General features: G+C 40.3%; 1 protein-coding gene across 4 annotated transcripts in view; it reads right to left on the bottom strand.

Moving 5' to 3' along the window:
• Positions 1-22,173, bottom strand: part of RASA2 (RAS p21 protein activator 2) — a 126,391-nt gene that overhangs the window by 33,946 nt on the left and 70,272 nt on the right. For all 4 annotated transcript variants that reach the window (XM_059663752.1, XM_059663754.1, XM_059663751.1 and 1 more), the window contains exons 6-10: positions 15,440-15,523; positions 13,728-13,800; positions 9,229-9,305; positions 8,156-8,257; positions 2,952-3,108 (exon numbers count right to left, since the gene is read on the bottom strand). In XM_059663752.1, coding sequence (XP_059519735.1) covers positions 2,952-3,108; positions 8,156-8,257; positions 9,229-9,305; positions 13,728-13,800; positions 15,440-15,523 — 493 coding nt within the window. The remainder of the gene's footprint in view (positions 1-2,951; positions 3,109-8,155; positions 8,258-9,228; positions 9,306-13,727; positions 13,801-15,439; positions 15,524-22,173) is intronic.

Here is a 22,173-nt window from a genome sequence, read left to right on the forward strand (position 1 = left end):
ACCGGGATCAGCGTGACAGGGGGCAGCGCCCAAACCCCCTGACCGCCCTGCGGCTCTGTGTGACAGGGGGCGGGGCCACAATCTCCCTATCCGCCCTGCTCTGTTCGTGACAGGGGAAGACACCCCAACCCCCTGATGAGCCCTGCTCTGTGCCTGATAGGGGGCAGCTCCCCAACCCCCTGATCACCCTGCGGCTGTGTGTGTGATGGGGTGCAGCGCCCCAACACCCCCGTCCCCGCCATGGGCCCTGCTCTGTGTGTGACAGGGTAGAGCCATAACCTCCCCATCGGCCCTGCCCTGAGTGTGAGAGTGGCGGCGCCCCAATCACCTGATCAGCCCTGCTCTGTGGGTGATAGAGGGCGGCGCCCCAACCCCCCCACCCCACAGGCCCTGCTCTGTGTGTGATGGGGTAGAGCCATAACCTCCCCATCGGCCCTGCCCTGAGTGTGACAGTGGCGGCACCCCAACCCCCTGATCAGCCCTGCTCTGTGGGTGATAGAGGGCGGCACCTCAACCCCCTGATCTGCCCTGCCCTGAGTGTGACAGGGGGCGGTGCCCCAATTTCCCTATCGGCCCTACTCTGTGAGTGACAGGGGGGAGCTCCTCAACCCCCTGATGGGCCCTGCTCTGTGTGTGACAAGGGGTGGCGCTGCAACCTCCCCATCGACCCTGCCTTGAGTGTGACAGGGCGGTGTCCCAACCCCCCAATCGGCCCTACCCTGAGCGTGACTGAGGGTGGCATCGCAACCTCCCAATCTGCCCTGCTCTGTGCATGACAGGGGAAGGCGCCCCAACTCCCCAATTGGCCCTGCTCTGAGCCCAACCAGGGGCTGCACCGAGGGATTGGGCCTGCCCTCTGCCACCCAGGAGCAGGCCTAAGCCAGCAGGTCGTTATCTCCCAAGGGGTCCCAGACTGCGAGAGGGCACAGGCCGGGCTGAGGGACCCCCCCCCCCCTCGAGTGCACAAATTTTTGTGCACCGGGCCTCTAGTATATATATAAAAGCCTAAGTGACCGTTACAGCCGGAATGACTGGGTGCTATAATGCACACTGATCACCAGGGGGCAGACGCTCAACACAGGAGCTGCCCCTGGTCAGTGTGCTCCCATGGTGGGAGCGCCACTCAGCCAGAAGCCGGGCTCACAGCTGGTGAGTGCACAGGCGGTGGCGGGAGAGGCTCCCGCCTCTGCAGCAGCTTCTCCTGCCTCTGCGGCAGTGCTAAGGAGCAGCAAACCAAGTGGTGGTAAGGAGTGAGCAGGCGGGTGGTAAGGAACAAGAAGGCAGGTGGTTAGGAGCAAGAAAGCAGGCAGTTAGGAGTGAGGAGTCCTGGATTGCAAGAGGAATGTCTGACTGCTGGATGTCCAACTGCAGCGATCAGGCCTAAACTGGCAGTCGGACAGTCCTCGAGGGGTTCTGGACTGCCAGAGGGTGCAGGTCAGGCTGAAGGGTCCCTCCCCTGCCCCCATACAGGAATTTCGTGCACCGGACCACGAGTTAACTATAAGAGATAAATTTAGAGCACATATTAGAATCACGATACTGTCATTCAGATGAACTAAATATACATATATGTGTATAGGGATGGGCAAAAGTAGGTTGAGGGTTATTAATAAAGTGGGTTTACAATAATTAATAAGTTAATAATACAAGAATAAACTCTGTGTTTTTTGTACTCACACCTGTTAAACCACTTTTCCCCCATCCCTGTGTGTGTGTGTGTGTGTGTGTGTGTGTGTGTGTGTGTATATATATATATATATATATATATATATATATATATATATATATATATATATTTTTTTTTTGTCTTAACTAGAGGCCCAGTGCACAAAAATTTGTGCACTCAGGGGGGTCCCTCAGCCCGGCCTATGCCCTCTGGGACCCCTCGGAGGATGTCCACCTGCTGGCTTAGGCCCGCTCCCTGGGGGATCGGGCCCAAGCTGGCAGTCAGACATCCCTCTGGCAGCCCGGCAGCCCTTGGGGGATGTCCACTTACCAGCAGGGAGCAGACCTAAGCTGCAGTTGGACATCCTTAGTGCTGCTGAGGAGGCGGGAGAGGCTCCCGCCACCACCACTGTGCTGGAAGCAATCAGCCTGGCTTGTGGCTGAACATAGCTCCCCATGTGGGAGCACACTGACCACCAGGGGACAGCTCCTGCATTGAGCATCTGCCCTCTGGTGGTCAGCGTGTGTCATAGTGACCAGTCATTCCCAGTCGTTTTGCTGTTAGGGTCAATTTGCATATTACCCTTTTATTATATAGGATAGAGGCCTGGTGCATGGGTAGGGGCCAGCTGGTTTGCCCTGAAGGGTGTTCCGGATCAGGGTGGGGGTTCTGCTGGGGTGCCTGGGCAGCCTGGGTGAGGGGTTAATGGGTGTTTGCAGGCTGGTCACACCCCCTTCAGGGTGGTGGTCCCAATTGGGGTGCCTGGCCAGCCTGGGTGAGGGGCTGATGGCTGTTTGCAGGCTGGTCACATCCCCTCAGGGTGGGGATCCCCACTGGGGTGCCTGGACAGTCTGGGTGAGGGGCTGAGGGCCGTTTTCAGGCTGGCCAAGCCCCCCAGCGACAGAAGCTCCCAGCCTCTCCTTTTTTTCTTTTTATTCTGGGATTAATTTACCTTCTATAATTGAAACTTTGTTGCCTTAAGTGGAGCTCAGAGCCGGCCGCGGCAGGCAGGAAGCTTGGCTTCCTCCATCACTGGAGCAACCAAGCCTTCTGCTTGCTCCAGCTCCGTGGCTGCCAGCCTCTATCTTGGTTGGGTTAATTTGCATATATTAGCTCTGATTGGCTGGTGGGCATGGCTTAAGGCATAGCAAAGGTATGGTCAATTTGCATGTTTGTCTTTTATTAGTGTAGATAAGACTTGACATTTTGAAATCTTTTCCTCCTCATTTACATAACTACTATAGCTTTTTAGTATTAAATCATACACTTCAAATTTTTAAAGTACCTGAACATCTGGTGATTTTAGCAGCAAAGTTTTCAAAGGACCATAGTACTCTGAAGGAAGCACATAATCTTCTGTATAACATATATTCAATCGAAGAGACCCCAGGTCATCAGTTTTAGATGACTTGTTTCCATTGTCTCTTGGTTGTAGCAAGTACCTAAAATAAAAATACAGTCAATTCCATGTGATGGTAATGAGCTGAGCATCCAAGTTGGTGAGGTACAAAAACAGCTAAGCTATAAAAAATTAAACCAAAAGTCATTTAATATTTAAGGTGAGGACAATTCATAAGTAGCAGACTATTAATTTTCAGAGGCTTAATATTGGTTATATATTGAACTAGAAAGCTATCAATAGATTTTTATACAAAAACAAAAAATATAGATAATACAAAAATTAAGCTCTCTAAGAGTTTGATAAGCTTGCGGGTTTAGGAAATTTTTTTTAAATTCAATTATTATCAAAATTATTATATTTTTACCAACTAAATTTGATTTATTATTTTAAAACTTTGTTACAAAAGGCTCAATTTAAATCACCCGAAGGATTCCTCGTAAATTAAGAAATTTTGTATAAACTAGAGCTAAAGGGAAAAACCTTAAGATTTATTAAATAGAGGCTATCTGGCATGCCTAAGGACTAGGGCTAAAAAAAAAAAAAGAAAGATCTGAAATACATTTTTCCTAGTTTTTGAATAAAGTTTTTTAGTTTAAAAGAATAAGAAACAGGAAATAAAGATAAATTATTACATGAAAGTGTCAGTGAGTTGTCTTACACATATTTTTTTTCATTCACAACTAGAGAGGCATAAAAGTAATCCTTATGCTCACAGGAGTTGGTAGTTTTGACAGCCCCTTAATAGAATTACTAGTAAATATCAGCATTTAGAAAGTTTAACCATAAGGTCTGTATAATTGAAATTGAGGTAGGCAGGCAAAAACTATAATTATTCATTCATAATGCTATATAAGCTAGAAAATAACTGCTCAAAGGCAGCTCAATAATATTTGAATATTTCTGATTCCATAAAGATAACCCTTATCAATGGATTTTTACTAAAATAGGAGATTAAAGATTAGGTGCTCAAACTGGCAAAGTAGGAAACCAACTCATCTCAAATTAAATATTAATCTACTTTCAAGTATGTATAAGTACATATTTATTGTATGTTGAAAAAAACCCCAACCATTTGTCTCACTATTTGAATCTTACTTTCAAAATTAAAAATTATAACATGAAAATATATTTATATCTATTTTCTTTTCTTAATGCACACTTTTAAATCAGTTGGGTGCAAATTGTTGTACCAAGCTGTATAATTATACAATAGTTTTACACACATTAAGTTCTCTGGCATTGAGGTAACTGGTGAAATGTGATTAAACTACATCCTTTTTATTTATAATACAAGGCCTCACTGTGTGTGTGTGTGTGTGTGTATGTGTGTGTGTGTGTGTATATATATATATTGATTTCAGAGAGGAAGGAAGGGGAAGAGAGAGATAGAAACATCAATGATAAGAGAGAATCACTGATCGGCTGTCCCCTGCACACCCCCTACTGGGGATTGAGCCCGCAACCTGGGCATGTGCCCTTGGCCAGAATCGAACCCGGGACCCTTCAGTCCACAGGCTGGCGCTCTATCCACTGAGCCAAAACAGCTAGGGCCAGAGTCTTAACCATGGTCAGAGAGACACCAAATACTTACTGAGATTCTACTAAATTGATAAGTGAAAAAAGCAAGGTACAGAATATGTCCCTTTGTGTAAAGAAAGAGAAAGAAGAATATATGTGTATTTGCCTGTATATACATAAAATATTTTCAAAACTCAAAAACAGTGGCTGCCTCAGAAGAAGGAAACTGTTTAGCCGGAGGACAAAAGCAGGTGACATTCGACTTTTTGAACGGTGAACCATGTAAGTATATTACTTATTCAAAAAGTCAAATACAATTCTAGTACCTACATAGGTTCAAGTTAAAGTTAACTAATATCAACACTAACAAGCTAATCTTAACATTTCATAGAAGTTTCAGAACAAAGAACACACATAATTACCATGGAACTGAAGAGCCAAGAAAGGAATGGGAAATGACTAAATCATGTTTAATTTGAGGATAAAATCAAATTGGAACCATCAAAAATCAGTTTTCATTTGCATCTCTCGGATGATTACCGACTTTGGGCATGTTTTCATATGTCTCTTGGCTTTCTGAATGTCCTCTTTTAAAAGGTGTCTATTTAGGTCCTTTGCCCATTTTTTGATTGGATTGTTTATCTTCCTTTTGTTGAGTTGTATGAGTTCCCTATAAATGTTGGAGATTAAACCCTTATCAGTGATAACATTGGCAAATATGTTCTCCCATGTAGTGGGCTTTCTTGTTGTTTTGTTGATGGTTTCTTTTGCTGTGCAGAAACTTTTTATTTTGATGTAGTCCCATTTGTTTATTTTCTCTTTAGTTTCCAATGCCCTAGGATCTGTATCGGTGAAGAAATTGCTTCGGCATACGTCTGAGATTTTGTTGCCTTTGAATTCTTCTAGTATTTTTATGGTTTCCCGTCGTATATTTAAGCCCTTTATCCATTTTGAGTTTATTTTTTTGTATGGTGTAAAACAACAATGAGGTACCATCTCACACCTGTCAGAATGGCTATCATCAGCAAATCAACAAACGACAAGTGCTGGAGAGGATGTGGAGAAAAAGGAACACTTGTGCACTGCTGGTGGGAATGCAGACTGGTGCAGCCACTATGGAAGACAGTATGGAGTTTCCTCAAAAAACTAAAAATGGAACTCCCATTTGACCCAATGTTCCCACTTCTAGGAATATATCCCAAGAAACCAGAAACACCAATCAGAAAGCATATATGCACCCATATGTTCATAGCAGCACAATTCACCATAGCTAAGATCTGGAAACAGCCTAAGTGCCCATCTGTAGATGAATAGATTAGAAAACTGTGGTACATCTACACGATGGAATACTATGCTGCTGTAAAAAAGAAGGAACTCTTACCATTTGCAACAGCATGGATGGAACTGGAGAGCATTATGCTAAGTGAAATAAGCCAGTCAATGAAGGAAAAATACCACATGATCTCACTCATTTATGGATAATAAAGACCATTATAAACTTATGAACAAAAATAGATACAGAGGCAGAGCTGCCTCGAACAGACTGTCAAACTACAGCAGGAAGGCCGGTGAGGGTGGAGGGCCGGGGGGGGGGGGGTAAGAGATCAACCGAAGGACTTGTATGCATGCATATAAGCATAACCAATGGGCACAAGACACTGGGGGGTAGGGGAGGCCAGGGGATTGTCAAGGGCGGGGAAAAAAGAAAAGGAGGCATATGTAATACTCTTTGTAATACTTTAAGCAATAAAAAAAAAAAATCAGTTTTCAGACAAGGATTATAATAGATAAATACTAAGTAGAAATTCTATGAAAAATCAAATTGATGCTTTTAAAACATTACTGATCATTATTCTATATCTTTCTTAATATCAAGATTAGAAAGAATATGCCTGAAGACTTATAAGGTAAATAAAGCTTTTCTTGAGTGTTCCTGCAGTTGCCATCAATCCCACAAGGGGATGCTATAGCTCTACAACTGACAAAGGAGGATAAGAGTTTAATAATTTCTACTTAAGAGGGATTTAATTTCTACATTACATCTATGGGAGTATAAATAAATTAGCAGATGTCCCTATTGCATACTAGATAAAATTTAGCACTTATACTTTGGCAAGTTATTTTAAAATACTATTGGCAAAAAAAAAAAAATCTATCGGAATAAATTTAATTTCTGTTTGTTAGTGTTCTTCCATCCTGCCAAGGTAGTTGGACAAAGTTTTGCCACATTGGGAGGGCCTGCCTAGAGATAGACTTACTTAATATACAGGCTAAGTGGCACATTTCACTTTGAGGGGCTCTGGGAGGCACAACTTACTTTTTATTTTGTAATGAGTAGTTTGGCATATTATTTTAAAGACTAAAAAAACTGAGTTCAAAATTTTCATTTTAAAATGTACATAACTTTATGGAAGGTGAAAGAAGACAGGTGGGGATGGGGGCGGGTGGGAAGGTGACAAATGTTTATTAATTTTTCACAGTGACTAAGTTTAATTTTTCCCTCTTCTGTGAATACATTTTAGAAATTATAACATACAAAATGCCACCATAAAGGTCAATAAATCTTAGATTTGTATTAGCAAGAGCTAAAAAATAAAAATTTTGAGAGTCTAAAAATCAGTCTTCAAGGGATAACTGCTTGAGGACAACAGAGTCCAAAGGGAAGAATGTCTGATGGCCAATCAGGAAAGGCAGGCTCTTCTAAATACAAACGAGACTGGTGCCCATGGTAAGAAACATCTAAACACTCAGTTTCAACTCCTCTTTCAGGCAACTGAAACCGAGTTCTAAAAAGTGGGCCTTAAAAGTTTAGTAAATGAGAAAAGCATGTTCTTTCACACTCAGCTGAAACCCAAGTCTAGCATAAGGGCTGAGGGGCAACCAATTGGGAAGGACAGGATACAGAGCTTCCAAGTACCATAAACAGAACAAACAATAGCTGCACACCAATTCTGCTAAGGAAGGTAACATCAATTTAATGCCTAAGCATTAAGTTTAGTTTAACATCAGTTTAATGTCACTATTAAGAGTCATAAAAGGTAAAATAATGTTGTGACCACCAGAGTCCTAAAAGTGTATTAACTGAATCAGCTCAACAATACCCAGACCCTAGACATTTAGAAAATAACATCAGGGCCACCTATACTGCGTTTCAATGGGGTGTGGTGAAGAACCACTGGTTAGATCCCATAAACAGCTAATTCCCTACAACAAACCCTTTGCCTTCAAAAATCCATAGTTTTCATGACCATTAATGAAGCTTCTCAAATGCAGATGTTAATTTGTGACGAAGCATCGTCTTATGTGGGCAACTCTTATGTGATGTTTAAAATGTTTTCCATTTCCCCTTAGAGATAGGATTTAGTTTTTAAACAGAAAAATATCCCTAGACAATTCAGTACTTTTGTCTCAGTACCAGAGGTCAATGTACTTACATTTCTGCAACAATAAATTACTGACCAGATCAATTAATGTTAATGATTTCGGCTTATTTCATTATGATTATTGTAGGCATTTATTTGCATGTACAGTATAATATAGAGAGTTCACTAGAATGTTTGTTTTCTTACCAGGCTTGATGAGAGGTATCATTTCTTAACACGTTCACAGGAACCTTAATCTCCCCTAGGAAAATATCTTGGACCAGGTTTCCATTGTTCCACAAGTCAATCCTGAAAATTTAAAACTGGCTTTATTTGTTTGCAAACAATGCTTAAGAGAACACACACCACCAAACAGCTTCAAATTACTTTGATTTGGATTATAGCATTAATTTTACATGCTTAAAAGAGATGTTAGCATTGTCATATACCCCACTATCTAAACTAAGAAAGCAAAATATTGCAGTAGCTTTTACTTATAAGCACAGAAAGTAACCATTTTAAATAGTCTAAAAGAAAGAACTTAAGTTTCTTAGTTTCAAAGTCTAGGTTTTATTTTAATATTATAACCTGTAACAGTAAGGACTATAGAGTTACTTTGTTGAATTGGAGAAAAGAAACTAGTTTCTCAATTAGAATCAGTTAATGTGTAAAGATAGGCAATTTAGAAAAACATACTACCTGATCATTCCAAACATGTGATTAACACATCCTTTAGATGAACACACTGTTAACACCACACCTATACATGCATTTACAAAAACTTTCCCCTTCCAAACAGCACAGATATTTAAGATCTAGGCAATGGCACAAACTTCAAACACATGCACCTGTTGAATTATCTTACAAGACTTCTTACCTCACTGAAATTTCTGTTAGACAGCAGATATGTTAAGAAGAATAAAAACATTATTTCTAAATAGGCTAATATGTAATTACTTTTCTATATATTTTTTTGCATCCATTATGCTATGATTCAGAAATTTAAGGAGCAATTAAATTTGAGAAATTTTTAAAAATAAAATAGGTGAAAATTAGTTCATCTTTGTTTATAAAGACTATTTCTGTTATAAAGACTGTTCTGTCAAGAATCATATTTTGGAAAGATAATTTGGATTTAAGTTAGATGCATGTTCCTCTAAGTTTCATCAACCAACTTGCTAAAGAGAATTCTATTAAGATTGGTTCACCTTTTCCAGTTAAATTTAGGATTTTTTTTTGGCACAGAAAAAAGAAATTCTGTAAAACTCCAAGTCACATACCTAATTTCTAGCTTTTCAATGTCCTCCTCTTCTACCTGGAACTGGGATTTTCTGGTGTAACTACTGGATCTGGTTACCTGTAAACAGAATATTCTAGTAAAAAAAAGTTTGAAATATCTTTTTCCTACATGAACTTAAATCAATCACCTTTAAAATCTTCAATTTTGTTTATTATAAACAGAGGAAAATGCCTAGTAATATTTTACCCAAAAGCTAATTTCAAAAATAGCCATGGAAGAATAAGGTGGTGTGAAAATAGCAAAAGCAGCTCTGGCAGGGTGACTCAATTGGTGGAAGCGTCATCCCATACACCAAAAGGCTGTGGGTTTGATCCCCTGTTGGGCACATACCATACAGGAGGCAACTGATGGATGTTTGTTTCCTCCCCGCCACCCTTCCTCCCTCTGTCCCTCCCATCCTCTCTCTCAAATCAGTAAGTATATGAGGATTAAAAATTACCAAAAGCAACCTTGCCTCCATACCCTTCCTTATCAACTCAATATAAAGCAACATCAGGTTCTCTGGCTCATCTGTAATCTGTTGGTGACTCAATGAGTGTTGTATTTCAGTGAAGCTGCATTGTCCCGTATTTCTCAAGATACCAACGCCACCCTTATACTTCCTTCTCACATTTTTACTGAAAATATCAAGGCCATTGGCAGGAACTTCCTCAACTACAATCCACCTGAACATGTCCATTCCCATAAAGTCCTTTCTACTTGTGAGTTTTCTCCCTCCTCTTCTCAACAAGATATGATCCTCTTCTTTTCTTAAACTACTCCACCCACACGTAATACACAGTAAGCATTCACCTTTTTTTAAGGGAATATTTATTTGGTAAATCACAGAGGTAGAAAAAGTAATTCCTAGAAGAAATAGGCTTAGGAAACAAGTTATAGAGCAGGGGTGGGGAACCTTTTTCCTGCCAAGGGCCATTTGGATAGTTATAACGTAACTAAAGGCCCGATGCATGAAATTTGTGCGACTGCCTCAGCCCTCACAGCCCTGGCTTCGTCCAGATGGTCATACTCCTATTTGGTCTAATTAGCATATTAGCTCTTTATTATATAGGATTGTTAATATAATTGACTTAATATAAATTTATGTTGCTCTGAAAAAAGCTCTTAGATTTATTGAATTTGGAGTCCAGCCTGTGGTTGCCTTGGCAGGGCCAGGCCAAATCTCACAGGCAGGACGGTCCCCATCCCTGTTGCCAGAAGCCAATTCTAGCATGTCATAATTGCAAAAGTTTCATCAAAAGGTTGATGGAATTTGGGGACTCAACAGGGTTGAGTCATACATGTAGTCACTTGTTGGGAATGGCTGAGGGCATTTCCCCAAACCTGAATAGGATACATTAAATTGATTGTGGCTGCCAGACAGCTCAGGGCATCTTAATCTACATGTTATTGCCTCCTACTGGCCAAACACCTGAACAGCCGTAGGCTAATTCCCCCATTCTGACAATGCTGTGTATACCCTTTGAAGTGTGTATCTCTGCCTCACCTCAGGACAAGTTGTGTTAATAAAAATCATGGGGTCCTGAGATGAGGAGAACTTAGATCTTAGTTTCCTTTAAACTGGGTTCCTCTGACCCCCAAATGCCTTTCAAAATTATGCTTCATCTCTGGACTCCTATTTAATCTACGCACAGCCTTCTCCAGATTCCTGAACCCTTCTAGATGCCGGGACAAGAACCCCGGCACCTGTTATAGAGCTAAAGGGCAGGCCCAGGGAGTTTGGGAGTCAGGAAGCAAAAAGTAAGACACCTGGGAGGGTGGGGAGGAAGGGGAAGGAGAAGGGAAGGGGAAAGGCTCTGGCTTGCTCCCAGGAGGGAGAGCGCACTGGGTCCTCTTTCCTAAGGGTTTCAAGGGTTAAGATTTTAGGGGAGATTCCGGGGAAAGATCCTAATAGAATATTCAGCAGCTTTCCAGGTATGTCCTTTTAGGGTTGTGGTCTCTACTAATTGATTTAATTACAGTTTTCTTTACCAGTTTGTTAATGTCACTCAAGGCTAAGAAAAATTCTCCCCTTAAACTATAGTCCCTTTATCGCCTTCCTTTCTCAGACAAATATCTGAAAACTGTAAACCATCTTCACAGCCTCCACTTCCTCACCACCCACTCACTACAGTAACTCTTCATATCTGGCTTCCTCACAGGTCACCCGCCTAAAACCCTGCTCTTAATCACCAAGTCGGATGATGGGTTCTTAGTTCTCACCTTCACTGACCCCTCTATCTGAAGGAGCAATCACACAACAGTACCTCCTTTTCCAGAAACATTCTTTTCTTTGCGGTGCCCAGGCACTATCCTGGAAACCTGCTCTCTTGCCTCTTACTCTGGTACCTCTTTTTCCACAGAACCTACAACTATGGGTTTTCTCTAAGGTTTTATTTCTTATTTTGTCCTAAGAGCTGCAAGTGCTGCATAGTTGACAAAGTGCTTTCAGATCTATTATCTCCTTTGTTCATCAGATCACTGCTCTGAAGCAGGCAGCTAGATTTATTATCCTCATCTCAAAAATGAGGAAGCTCAAGTACTGAAACGAAGAGACGTGCTCAAAGTTGAATACCGAATGAGTGCCAGAACTGCCTGTCTACACTTTTCTCCTTCACTGTGTACCTACCTCTACCCCCTGCCTTTCTTGACTCTCTGTAAGCAAGTCTTGAGTCTTTATTTGCAACTATCCCCCGTCTTAAGTTTCAGTCATAAACTGCTTATTGGAGGATTTTACATGTCAGACCTCAAGCTAATTATTCCCCAAAATGAACCACTTGTTTTCCTTCTCTTAATTTTTCTATTTCTCCAGATATGAAATCATGAAGACAACAGTTGACTCCTCCCTTTGTCTTTTCTCCTATAACTAATTCACTATCTTGCCTTTGCCATTCCTTTTCATCTGTGCCTTCTTCTCTATTTCCATATTACTCTCTTGGATCAGATCTACTTCCTCCCCACCTCCCTACCTTTTTTAATCACAGTCTCTTGATCTCTGTTCTCTCTCCCTCAGCCATTTGGCCTGCAGATCATGGTTAATTCTTCCTCAAATACTGCATTACTCTTACAATTTCCAGTCTCAAAAACATTCAATGGCTAGTATTTAAGCACTTCAGGCAGGCACCCAGGCCTTTGATTAGGTGGTCTTACTCTTTTTTTGTTGTTGTTGTTGTTAATCATCACCTGAGGATATTTTCCCATTGTTTTTAAGAGAGAGTGAAATGGAGGGAGAGAGGGGGAGGGGGGGAGAGAGAGAGAGAGAGAGAGAGAGAGAGAGAGAGAGAGAGAGAGAGAGAGAGAGAGAGAAACCTCAATATGAAAGAGACACATCGATTAGTTGCCTCCCACATGTGTCCCGACCAGGGCCAGGGATCTAGCTTGCACCGAGGCACATGCCCTTGACCGGAATCGAACCAAGGACCCTCCAGTCTGTAGGTCGATGCCCTGTCTACTGAGCCAAACCAGCTAGGCCAGTGGTTCTCAACCTTCTGGCCCTTTAAATACAGTTCCTCATGTTGTGACCCAACCATAACATTATTTTCGTTGCTACTTCATAACTGTAATGTTGCTACTGTTATGAATCGTAATGTAAATATCTGATATGCAGGATGGTCTTAGGCGACCCCTGTGAAAGGGTCGTTTGACCGCCAAAGGGGTCGCAACCCACAGGTTGAGAACCGCTGTCTTACTCTATCTTTTAAAGCTTAGTTCCCATTATTCCCTTACATAAACCTTCTAGGCAAATTACTACTTGCTGTCTTTGGACACAACTTTCTGTTTTACCTCAAAATGCTCCTTCTCTGTAATACTCTCTTTCCTCTGACTTTACTAACTCAGCTGGTCCTCAATATCTACTTCATGTTACTGCTGCATGTACACTTGCATGTGTGTTTGTGTCTCTTGTTCCACTAGCAGACACTGAAACTTATCTTTATAATCAGCTCAACAAAGAACCCTTTGAATGAACGTTTCAGGCCTAATAGGTATGCTTGGATATAACCAGCAGGTCAGGTCTTGACTTTCAAAGGGCCATATGCTTGTTCCAAGTTGCCCCTTCCTTTTCTCTAGGCTAGATGTAACAACCATTAATAAATGTAGAACAACAGAACTAAGTTGTTCTGACTTCACTAGTGGTATTCAAACACTACTCTGCAGAAGAGTCCTGTGGCCACTGTCTGTCAGGTGTGTGTGCTGGGGGGGGGCGGGGGGGGGCGGGGGTTGGCTGAGGTGGGGGGATGCACAGAGAAGGGTGTGATATTGAGGATGACTGGCAAGTGGGTGTGCCCCTAGAACTCTCCATCCCCAAATCAATCAGAGCTCTGCCTTCATTTGTTTTATATATTGAGCCTCAACTGCATTGCACTATGGCTCTCCTGTTTTCAGAAGAGGACTGCTTAGTTACATTAGTTGGTAAAATGATTACTCTGGCAGTAATTTGAAAAAAGAAGTAAATCAACAATCAGTATTAAATATTAAAATTTATATAAAACAGAAAATTACCTCAAAATAAAAGATTTCATTAAACTGTGGATTGCTTGTTTTCTTCTTTACTTTTGTCTTCTTTTGGTCATTCCTGTTCCAATGTGGTAGAGTTTTACCTTGTAGAACTTAACAGCACACAATTATAAAACATGCTATTTCCAACCAAGGAGCCTGACCTCTGTTCAGCTGTTAAGATGCCTCAGGGAAGACTGCAGTTTTAAATATTACTTGGGGGAGGGGGGCAGCAAATGAGGTGTCTAAAAATTCAAATCAAAGAATACTCAAGTTTTGTGTACCTGATATATAGCAAAACTGTATGATTCTCTCTATGGCTATACCAGATTAAGTGCCAAGCTTATGTCAGGTGTTTTAATAACACATTCTAATTTACAAGCAACTTAGAATAAATGGCAGAAGGAAGACAATGAGATTCAGAGTGCCTTTACCTATGTTGAAAAATATCTGAGAAACACAAAAAGCATTCTTAACTCAGTTTACTTCCTGGGCTTCAGCTACAATGAGGCTTTATAAAAAAAATGTTTTTTATTTATTTATTTTGAAGTAATTATAGATTCAGAGGAGGTTACAAAAAATAGGGAAGTCCCACACAGCCTTTCCCCAGCCTCCTCCAAAGTTAACATCATATACAATTATATTACAATATCAAAAATAGTGATTTTCTATAAAAAAATTCATATGCCAAATAGCTTCTATCTGTATGTCACTAAACAATTACACTTAAACATTTGCCTATCGGGTATAGACTACAAACAAAGACAGAAACCAAAAACAGCTCAACCAGGTTAAATATTTTTAACACATAAAATTAAATTCCTCCGACAGCATGAATGTTATAAGACAGGGTATCTATCTCCTTTTAAATTTAAAACCATGTATGTTAATAGCATACCACTGTTTGAGTACCCAATAAATACCAGACATGGTGCTAGGTATTTCACACACATACACAAATTTTTTCAAGTGGCTCACTGGTGATTTTCTAAAAAATAAGAATACCTAGAGAGCTTGGGACTGGGGAGAAGGAATGTGTGTCTGTGTGTTGAATGTTGTGTTTGTGTAGGGGGAATATTGTGCTCTGTTTCCTGATTCTAACCTTCCAGTTGTAGATAAATTTCAGACTAGTCAGGCTCTGAAAAAAACCATAATGAAATTAAAACTACCAAACAGCACAAATTAAATTAAATTAGCCTGATTAAGTTAATGATTTGGTGGGTGCACTCCATGTCCTGGTACTTGAGCACTTTGTCTACACCTCGAATTCTCTCAGCACAGATGCCGTGAGTAGATAAGGCAGTTTTGGTCCTGAGCTGCTTTCCAGGTAACAATATGGAAACTGCCTTATTCTGAACTGGTCTTTATCAAAACAGAATTTTACCTGCATAAAACCTAAGACATTTGCCAGTAGGAAGGCTGATGATGAATAAAGAAAGTGAAGTTTATGTTTTCAAGTACATTTTCACTACTATAAAACTGATGTTCCTTCCCCACAGCCTAAGAGTCTGGCAGATTTGAAATGATATCCATTTTCTTTCTATAAAAATAGGACTCGATTGTTTACAAGTATATAATAGAACTCACTAAAGATTTTTCTTTCAAAGCCTTATTTTGTGTCACAAATAGCTACTTAGAATTTGCTCTTAGAACCTTAATTTTATAATTCTTACATCAAATTTTAAAACTTAAAAATCTCATAATTCAATAAACATTACCTAGAAGGGCCCACTAGAGAAACTGTTGCATAAGGGTCACAGCTTTGTCCATTTATGAGAGGCAACCCATGGCACGCCTTGATGCTAAGGGAAGAATAAAAGAAAATTAATATGTAATATTCAGGTTAGGCAATATAAGACATTATTTTTAAATACAAATTAACATATTCAAAGAGTTAAAATTATTTTCCACATGCTTGGTGTTATACAACACCTACCCCAAATATATGTATGTATGCCTGCATTTATTTATGCTATAATCCCAAAACAGGATTATACAATCAGTACTGAGACTACCAAATAATATTTAGCATACATATCCTCACTAAATATCTAACAAGGTACATTTTGTGGTTTGACAATATATTAAAACTGCTGTGGCTTCTAAAAAGGAAAAGAAAGCGGTGTGAACCTTAAAGGTGAAACTACAAAACTTAGCCAGATCTGTGGCAGCACATCCTCTGCTAAAAGCATGAATGAGAAACAAGGAAACAACTGTGGTTTCCACTTAAAATCTGATTCAAAAAGGAACGACACCATGTACCCGCCAGGAGGGGAGATATCCGGCTTTGTGGGCCCTTTGACCTCCTGGGTGGTCCAGGGTATCCTGGCCTTTCTCTGGAAACTTCCATCCCGCTCTAATGCTGGCTGTACCGTGAGGAACCACATTGGAACCTGATGGAAAGGCCTGTGCATCACATGGAGCTGTGATTCATTGACTTCACAACCCTATTCCTGACAAGTACACTAGACCTGTGATAGGAATACCTTCCATTGGTTTCAGTGAATATGTTTCTTAATGGTGCATATTTTCAAATTTCATATTTGTTAGATATCTTTAGGAATTAAAGGGGCCAAGTCAATACTTGAAAAATGGGAAATGCCGAAACCGGTTTGGCTCAGGGGATAGAGCGTCGGCCTGCGGACTGAAGGGTCCCAGGTTCGATTCCGGTCAAGGGCATGTACCTGGGTTGCGGGCACATCCCCAGTGGGAGATGTGCAGGAGGCAGCTGATCGATGTTTCTCTCTCATTGATGTTTCTAACTCTCTATCTCTCTCCCTTCCTTTCTGTAAAAAATCAATAAAATATATATATAAAAAAAAAAAAAAAGAAAAAAAAAAGAAAAATGGGAAATGTAGCTTGGCCTCTTTTCCTTCAAACTTATCCTGAGCTACCCTGTTAAATAAATTTGTTCTGCCAATTTTTTAATGTTCTATTCTCATAGCAACAGGCTGTGATGTCAGAGGGTTATTTATTACAAAACTGATTAAAAAAATATGCTAGGCTGTGAACCAGAAAGCTCTGATTTAATTGCATGTTATTCAACAATCATGTTATGTAAATAAAAATAGAAACATATATAGAAAATAAAAAACTCAAAATAACAACAAAATCTGATTCATATATGGAGGGCAAGCCCCAGATGAGTTTGTATGTAGCCTTTTATTCTGATTCTCAGCAACAGCTCCTGCATCATTCTGTTGAAAATGTTTTAAACCATAAAAACCAAGGCATCTAATCCACTCCATGGGTAACAGCAGTTGGTATTTAGAGAGATCACAAAATCTGACTCAATGACCTGCTCCTCAAATTTTCTCACAAAATATTATTGAGTTCATGAATTCAGTTTAATATCTATCTGCATTTCCTAATGCCTAAGAAAAATTCATCAGTGCTGCTGAGAAGTATTCTTCATTGAAAGATGTGGGCTATTGAGCAACATCCTCATTTCTCTCCACAACCCACAGATCATATATGTGGTGAAGTACAAATGGTGTACTGCCGAGTAAAGAAAGAAATGATAATATGACTCATTTCTATTAAATTGGTATAAAAAACAAATTTTAAAAATTTCTGAAACTAACCAAAGAAAGCATAGGCCAAGATAATGATTCTGGTTATTAATGTTAGGCTTAGGTACAATCAAACTTTCCCACTGTACATACTGTGTGAAACTTACATTTCTCAGGCTAAACCTCAGAATGATACCTGATTTTTATATAGCATTTGCAGTTCACTATGCATTTTCACAAAAGCATTCAATTCTCACAACTGCTTTGGAGTATCAAAGAGTACCATCATGCCATTTTAAAAAAGAAGGCCCAAAAAGGTTATGTCAGAAAGTAACAAAATAAGGCTAACAAGGTAACACAAAATTTGTAAGAAGTGGGCCAAGACTCAACTTCTACTTTCTTACTTGTGTCTAAGGTCTAGCATCCTTCTACATTCCCCCGGTGCCTGAATACATTGTATTACTCTCCTTGTAATACAAATGTGTCTCATGTAAACACTAATTATGAGAATCTTAATTATAGAAATTTACAATAATTTTATGAAGTATAAAAAACTGAGAAAAATGCAGTGTATACAAAGACTTCTATAATACCCCAAAACAATGATACTTATAAGTCTATAAAAATCACCAGAAATATTCAATTTTTAAATGTAAGAGTTTAAAAATTGAGTTTTGTGGAAAACAAGTAATATTATAAATACAGATTATTTTACTTGCTACATATATTACGAAATACTATGTTTCTAATACGTAGGATACAACTATTCTTCCAATTAGTAAACCAAGTAGTTTCATATCATAAACCATAGATGAGCAGAAAATGTTGAAAATGACCACCATAGTATACATTATCTTATATCTTGTTTATACATTAGATATAAAGCATTTGATATTAATACATTTATTTTTAGAAATTACAAAGGAAAATAAATTTAGTCCAAACTAGTTTATAATATAGAGTGATTTGATTCTTTTCCTTGGATTTTTTTTTTTTTAACTAAAAGACAAATGTTAACTTCTTCATATAGCCAAGATGAAAGAACAGGAAATAGATTTACCCTCCCACTAGAAAAAACTTTATTTAAAAAAGGACAAAATCAGTAGCACAGGATGGTCATTTCTGAGGAGGGAATAAACAAGGTGAGCCCTCCAAATGTCCCAGCTTACAGTTGTACAGTTTTCCTAGGAAGAGGAGGGAGAATGGTCAGTTGGGGAAGGCCAAAGTGACTTGAGTTTCCAGGGCAGAATGCTGAAGGAAAGAAAACTGCACACAGAAAAAAACCCCTCCAGAAAGGTACAAGAATGCTGAGTGCTGATAAGCAAACACATATGAGGAAACTACCAGAGGCTTGGGAAAGAACCATTTGAAAAGAGCCAAGGGAACAATTCCTGAAGCCCACAAGTGGCTAGAAAGAGGTCTAAGCAGCCACAGAAAACTGGGTGCTACCTCAATAGTGGGAGAATATAAGCCCTAGACAAAAGGCCTAATAAAGCTTAAAAGCAAAACACAAAAGAATTAAACTATTTCCAGGTAACTTAACTGAGTCCTTAAGTATATTCATGGGAATATATACAAAAATATCCAGCAACTTCACAAAGTATAATTCCAACAGAAAATAAGCAGAAACACAAAGAATCAAAAAAATATGACTCACAATGAAAAAGAAAAACAAATCAATAGTAACAGGACCAAAAATGACATGGATAATAGAACTAGTAGATAAGGATATTAAAAATCAGTTATTAAACTGCATTTCATATGTTTGGTGTAGACACAGAAGACAGTAAAAATTTAATTAAAAATGTAAGTCTAGAGATGAAAAACACAGGCCTCACAAGAAAAACACACTAAATGGGAGTAACAGAAGATTCAATACCGCAGAAGAAAAGATTAGACACAAAGACGGAGCAATAAACACATATTAAAAAGATGTGTTAATGGTCTAAACATGCCAATTAAAAAGCAGAGATTTTCAGATTGAAGAAAAAAAGAAAATTATATGCTACCTATAAGAAACTCACTTTAAATAAAAAAATAAAATTAGGTTAAAAGTAAAAGAATGGAAAAATACATACTATGCTAATACTTAATCAAAAGAACACTCAGTATGTATATGGGTAATAGCAACCCAAATGTCCATCAGTAGGGCTCTGATCAAATGAGCTACTGTAAATCTTTATATTGGAATCTATGCAGTTGTCAAAAAGAATAAGGTAAATATTCTCTAATTACTCTGACACAGAGTGATTTTCAGGATATATTATTAAGTAAAAAAAGAGGAAGTTACAGAACACTACACTTTGTGTAAGAATTGAGTGGGAAATGTAAATGTATTTTTATTTATATACTAGAGGCCCGGTGCATGAAATTTCGTGCACTGCGGGGTGGGGGTCCCTCAGCCCAGCCTGTCCCCCCTAACAGTCTGGGAGCCCTCAGTGGATGTCCTACTGATGGCCCAGGGAGCAGGCCTAAGCCACAGTCTGGCAGCAGGGGTTCAGAGCAGGCACCCCGTGTGTGTGTGTGTGTGTGTGTGTGTCCACTGGGGGCCTGCCCTCAGCCACACTGTGGAGGCTTGGAGCAGGTGCCCCTCTATGTTGATCTCTCAGGCTCCTGGACGTGCCTGCGTGTTGTTCTCTCCCTTGAGTGGCGGCCAGGGCAGGCGGGAAGCTTGGCTTCCTCCATCGCCCGGGCAACCCAAGCCTCCAGCACTGTGGCCGCTGCCATCTTTGTTGGGTTAATTTGCATACTCGCCCTGATTGGCTGGTAGGTGTAATGGAGTGACATCAATTTGCATGTTTCTCTTTTATTAGTGTAGATGTATGTATGTGTATTTGCTTATATTTTCAAAAATAATGGGGAAAAAGTCCAAAACTTTTAAATATAAGAGTAAGGAGGCTACAGAGTTGGGAACAGATGTGATACTTCCCCAAATATATCATATATAAGTTCTGACTTTGGAAACATAAAAACCTTTACATATCAAAAGTAAAATTAAACTTAAGAAGCAATCCTTAAAAATAAAAACCTGAGAAACCACTAAAAAACAAAAAAGAATTAATTTCAAGGGACTAGAACACAGTATTTGACTATATCCTTAGTGACATATATTCTTAGAACAAATAACAGAAAGATCTCTTAAACTTCATTCAGTAACTAACCTACCTGTCAGTGGTAATATTGGCAATATTACTTTAAATTTATTTTTTATGTCTCACAAGATATAGAAGATAAGTAATTATGTTAATGTTAGAAATTAAGATTTTTATTAAGAGGGAAGAGATACAAATATAAATTAAAGTTATATTTAGAATGTGAATCAGAAACATTAAAAAAGGAAGAAAGATAGCCAGTCAAAATGGCTATACTAACATCAGACAAAGTAGATTTCACAACAAAGCGTTAGAGGGTCATTTTATAATGATGAAGAGTTCAACTTATCAAGGGGACATAACAATCCTAAATGTTAAGCTCCTAACATGAGAGCTGCAAAATAAATGAAGTAAAAACTGATAGAAATTCAGGGAGGAAACAGACCTGATATAATCCTATATAATAAAAGGGTAATATGCAAATTGACCCTAACAGTAGAAAGACTGGAAATGACTGGTCACTATGACACACACTGACCACCAGGGGGCAGACGCTGCCCCCTGGTGGTCAGTGCGCTCCCACAGGGGGAGCTCTGCTCAGCCACAAGCCAGGCTGATGGCTGCCAGCACAGCAGTGGTGTCAGGAGCCTCTCTCGCCTCCTCAGCAGCACTAAGGATGTCCGACTGCAGCTTAGGACTGCTCCCCGCTGACAAGTGGACATCCACTGAGGGCTCCCGGGCTGCCAGAGGGATGTCTGACTGCCAGCTTAGGCCCGATTCCCCCCGGGGAGCGGGGCTAAGCCCGCAGGTGGACATCCCCTGAGGGGTCCCAGACTGCAAGAGGGCACAGGCCAGGCTGAGGGACCCCCTGAGTGCACAAATTTTTGTGCACTGGGCCTCTAGTTAACATTTATAAAAAATAGTCTTCCAGAGATTCAAGATGGCGGCGAAATAGGCAGACGCATCCCAGGTCTTGTTCTGGAGCGAATGGAGTAAGCAGCTGAAACTAATAACTCCCACCCCGAATTGGTGAAATTACTCAGCTGGTGAGACAGTTTACAGCTGGGAAGGGCAGAGTTCCACTGGAAAGGTAAAAAAAAACAAAACAGGGATCTGGGCAGCAAAGTCTGCCAGACCTCTGAGCCCAGAGGATCAGAGGGAGACCGAGTGGCACACAGCCGCGTCTCTTGGGACAGGCACAGCCCCTGACTGGGGAAAGTAGATTCGCGGGACTGTTAGCGCCGGGGGATTTGAGATCTGGGTTCTGTAGTTACAGAGGACTGAGCCTAAAAGGGGCAGCCTGAAGAGCTGACCAGACCATGCAGTGCCGGTAAGAGAGGAGCTTACAGAGACTCAGCCTTCCCCGTTTCCGCGGCCAACGTTTGTTTGTTTGTTTGTTTTCACTGAACCCTGTTCATAGGACATTTCGGATACTGACACTCACCTGTGCTGAAGAGAGGGAGAAGGTGCGGACGAGTGGAATCTGGGGAGAGGCCGAGGAGAGAAGGGGGGCCAGGAGAGGTGGCAGCAAATTGAGTGCTGAGTCACCCCTGAGCCCAGGACTAGGGCAGCCATTTTCTCCAGGGGTTAGGATTCCTACCTCCAGCCCCCAGGCAAGGAGCACAGCCAAACCCAGATTCCACCCTGAACAAGATGAAGGATTAAAATAATCTGATTAGTCCCTGGGAGTTAACAGGGTCTGGCCTATAGAGGGACTTTCAGTCCCAGCAACAACACAGAGCGGGGTAACGATTAAGAAACCAGCTCTGGGCAGTGGACTTCCCCAAACCAATTTTAAGTGCAATAGAGAAAATAAACCCTAACTACTGGATAGAGAGGCCGTATAGC

This window comes from Myotis daubentonii, chromosome 14, assembly GCF_963259705.1.
Source record: "Myotis daubentonii chromosome 14, mMyoDau2.1, whole genome shotgun sequence".
NCBI lineage: Eukaryota > Metazoa > Chordata > Mammalia > Chiroptera > Vespertilionidae > Myotis > Myotis daubentonii.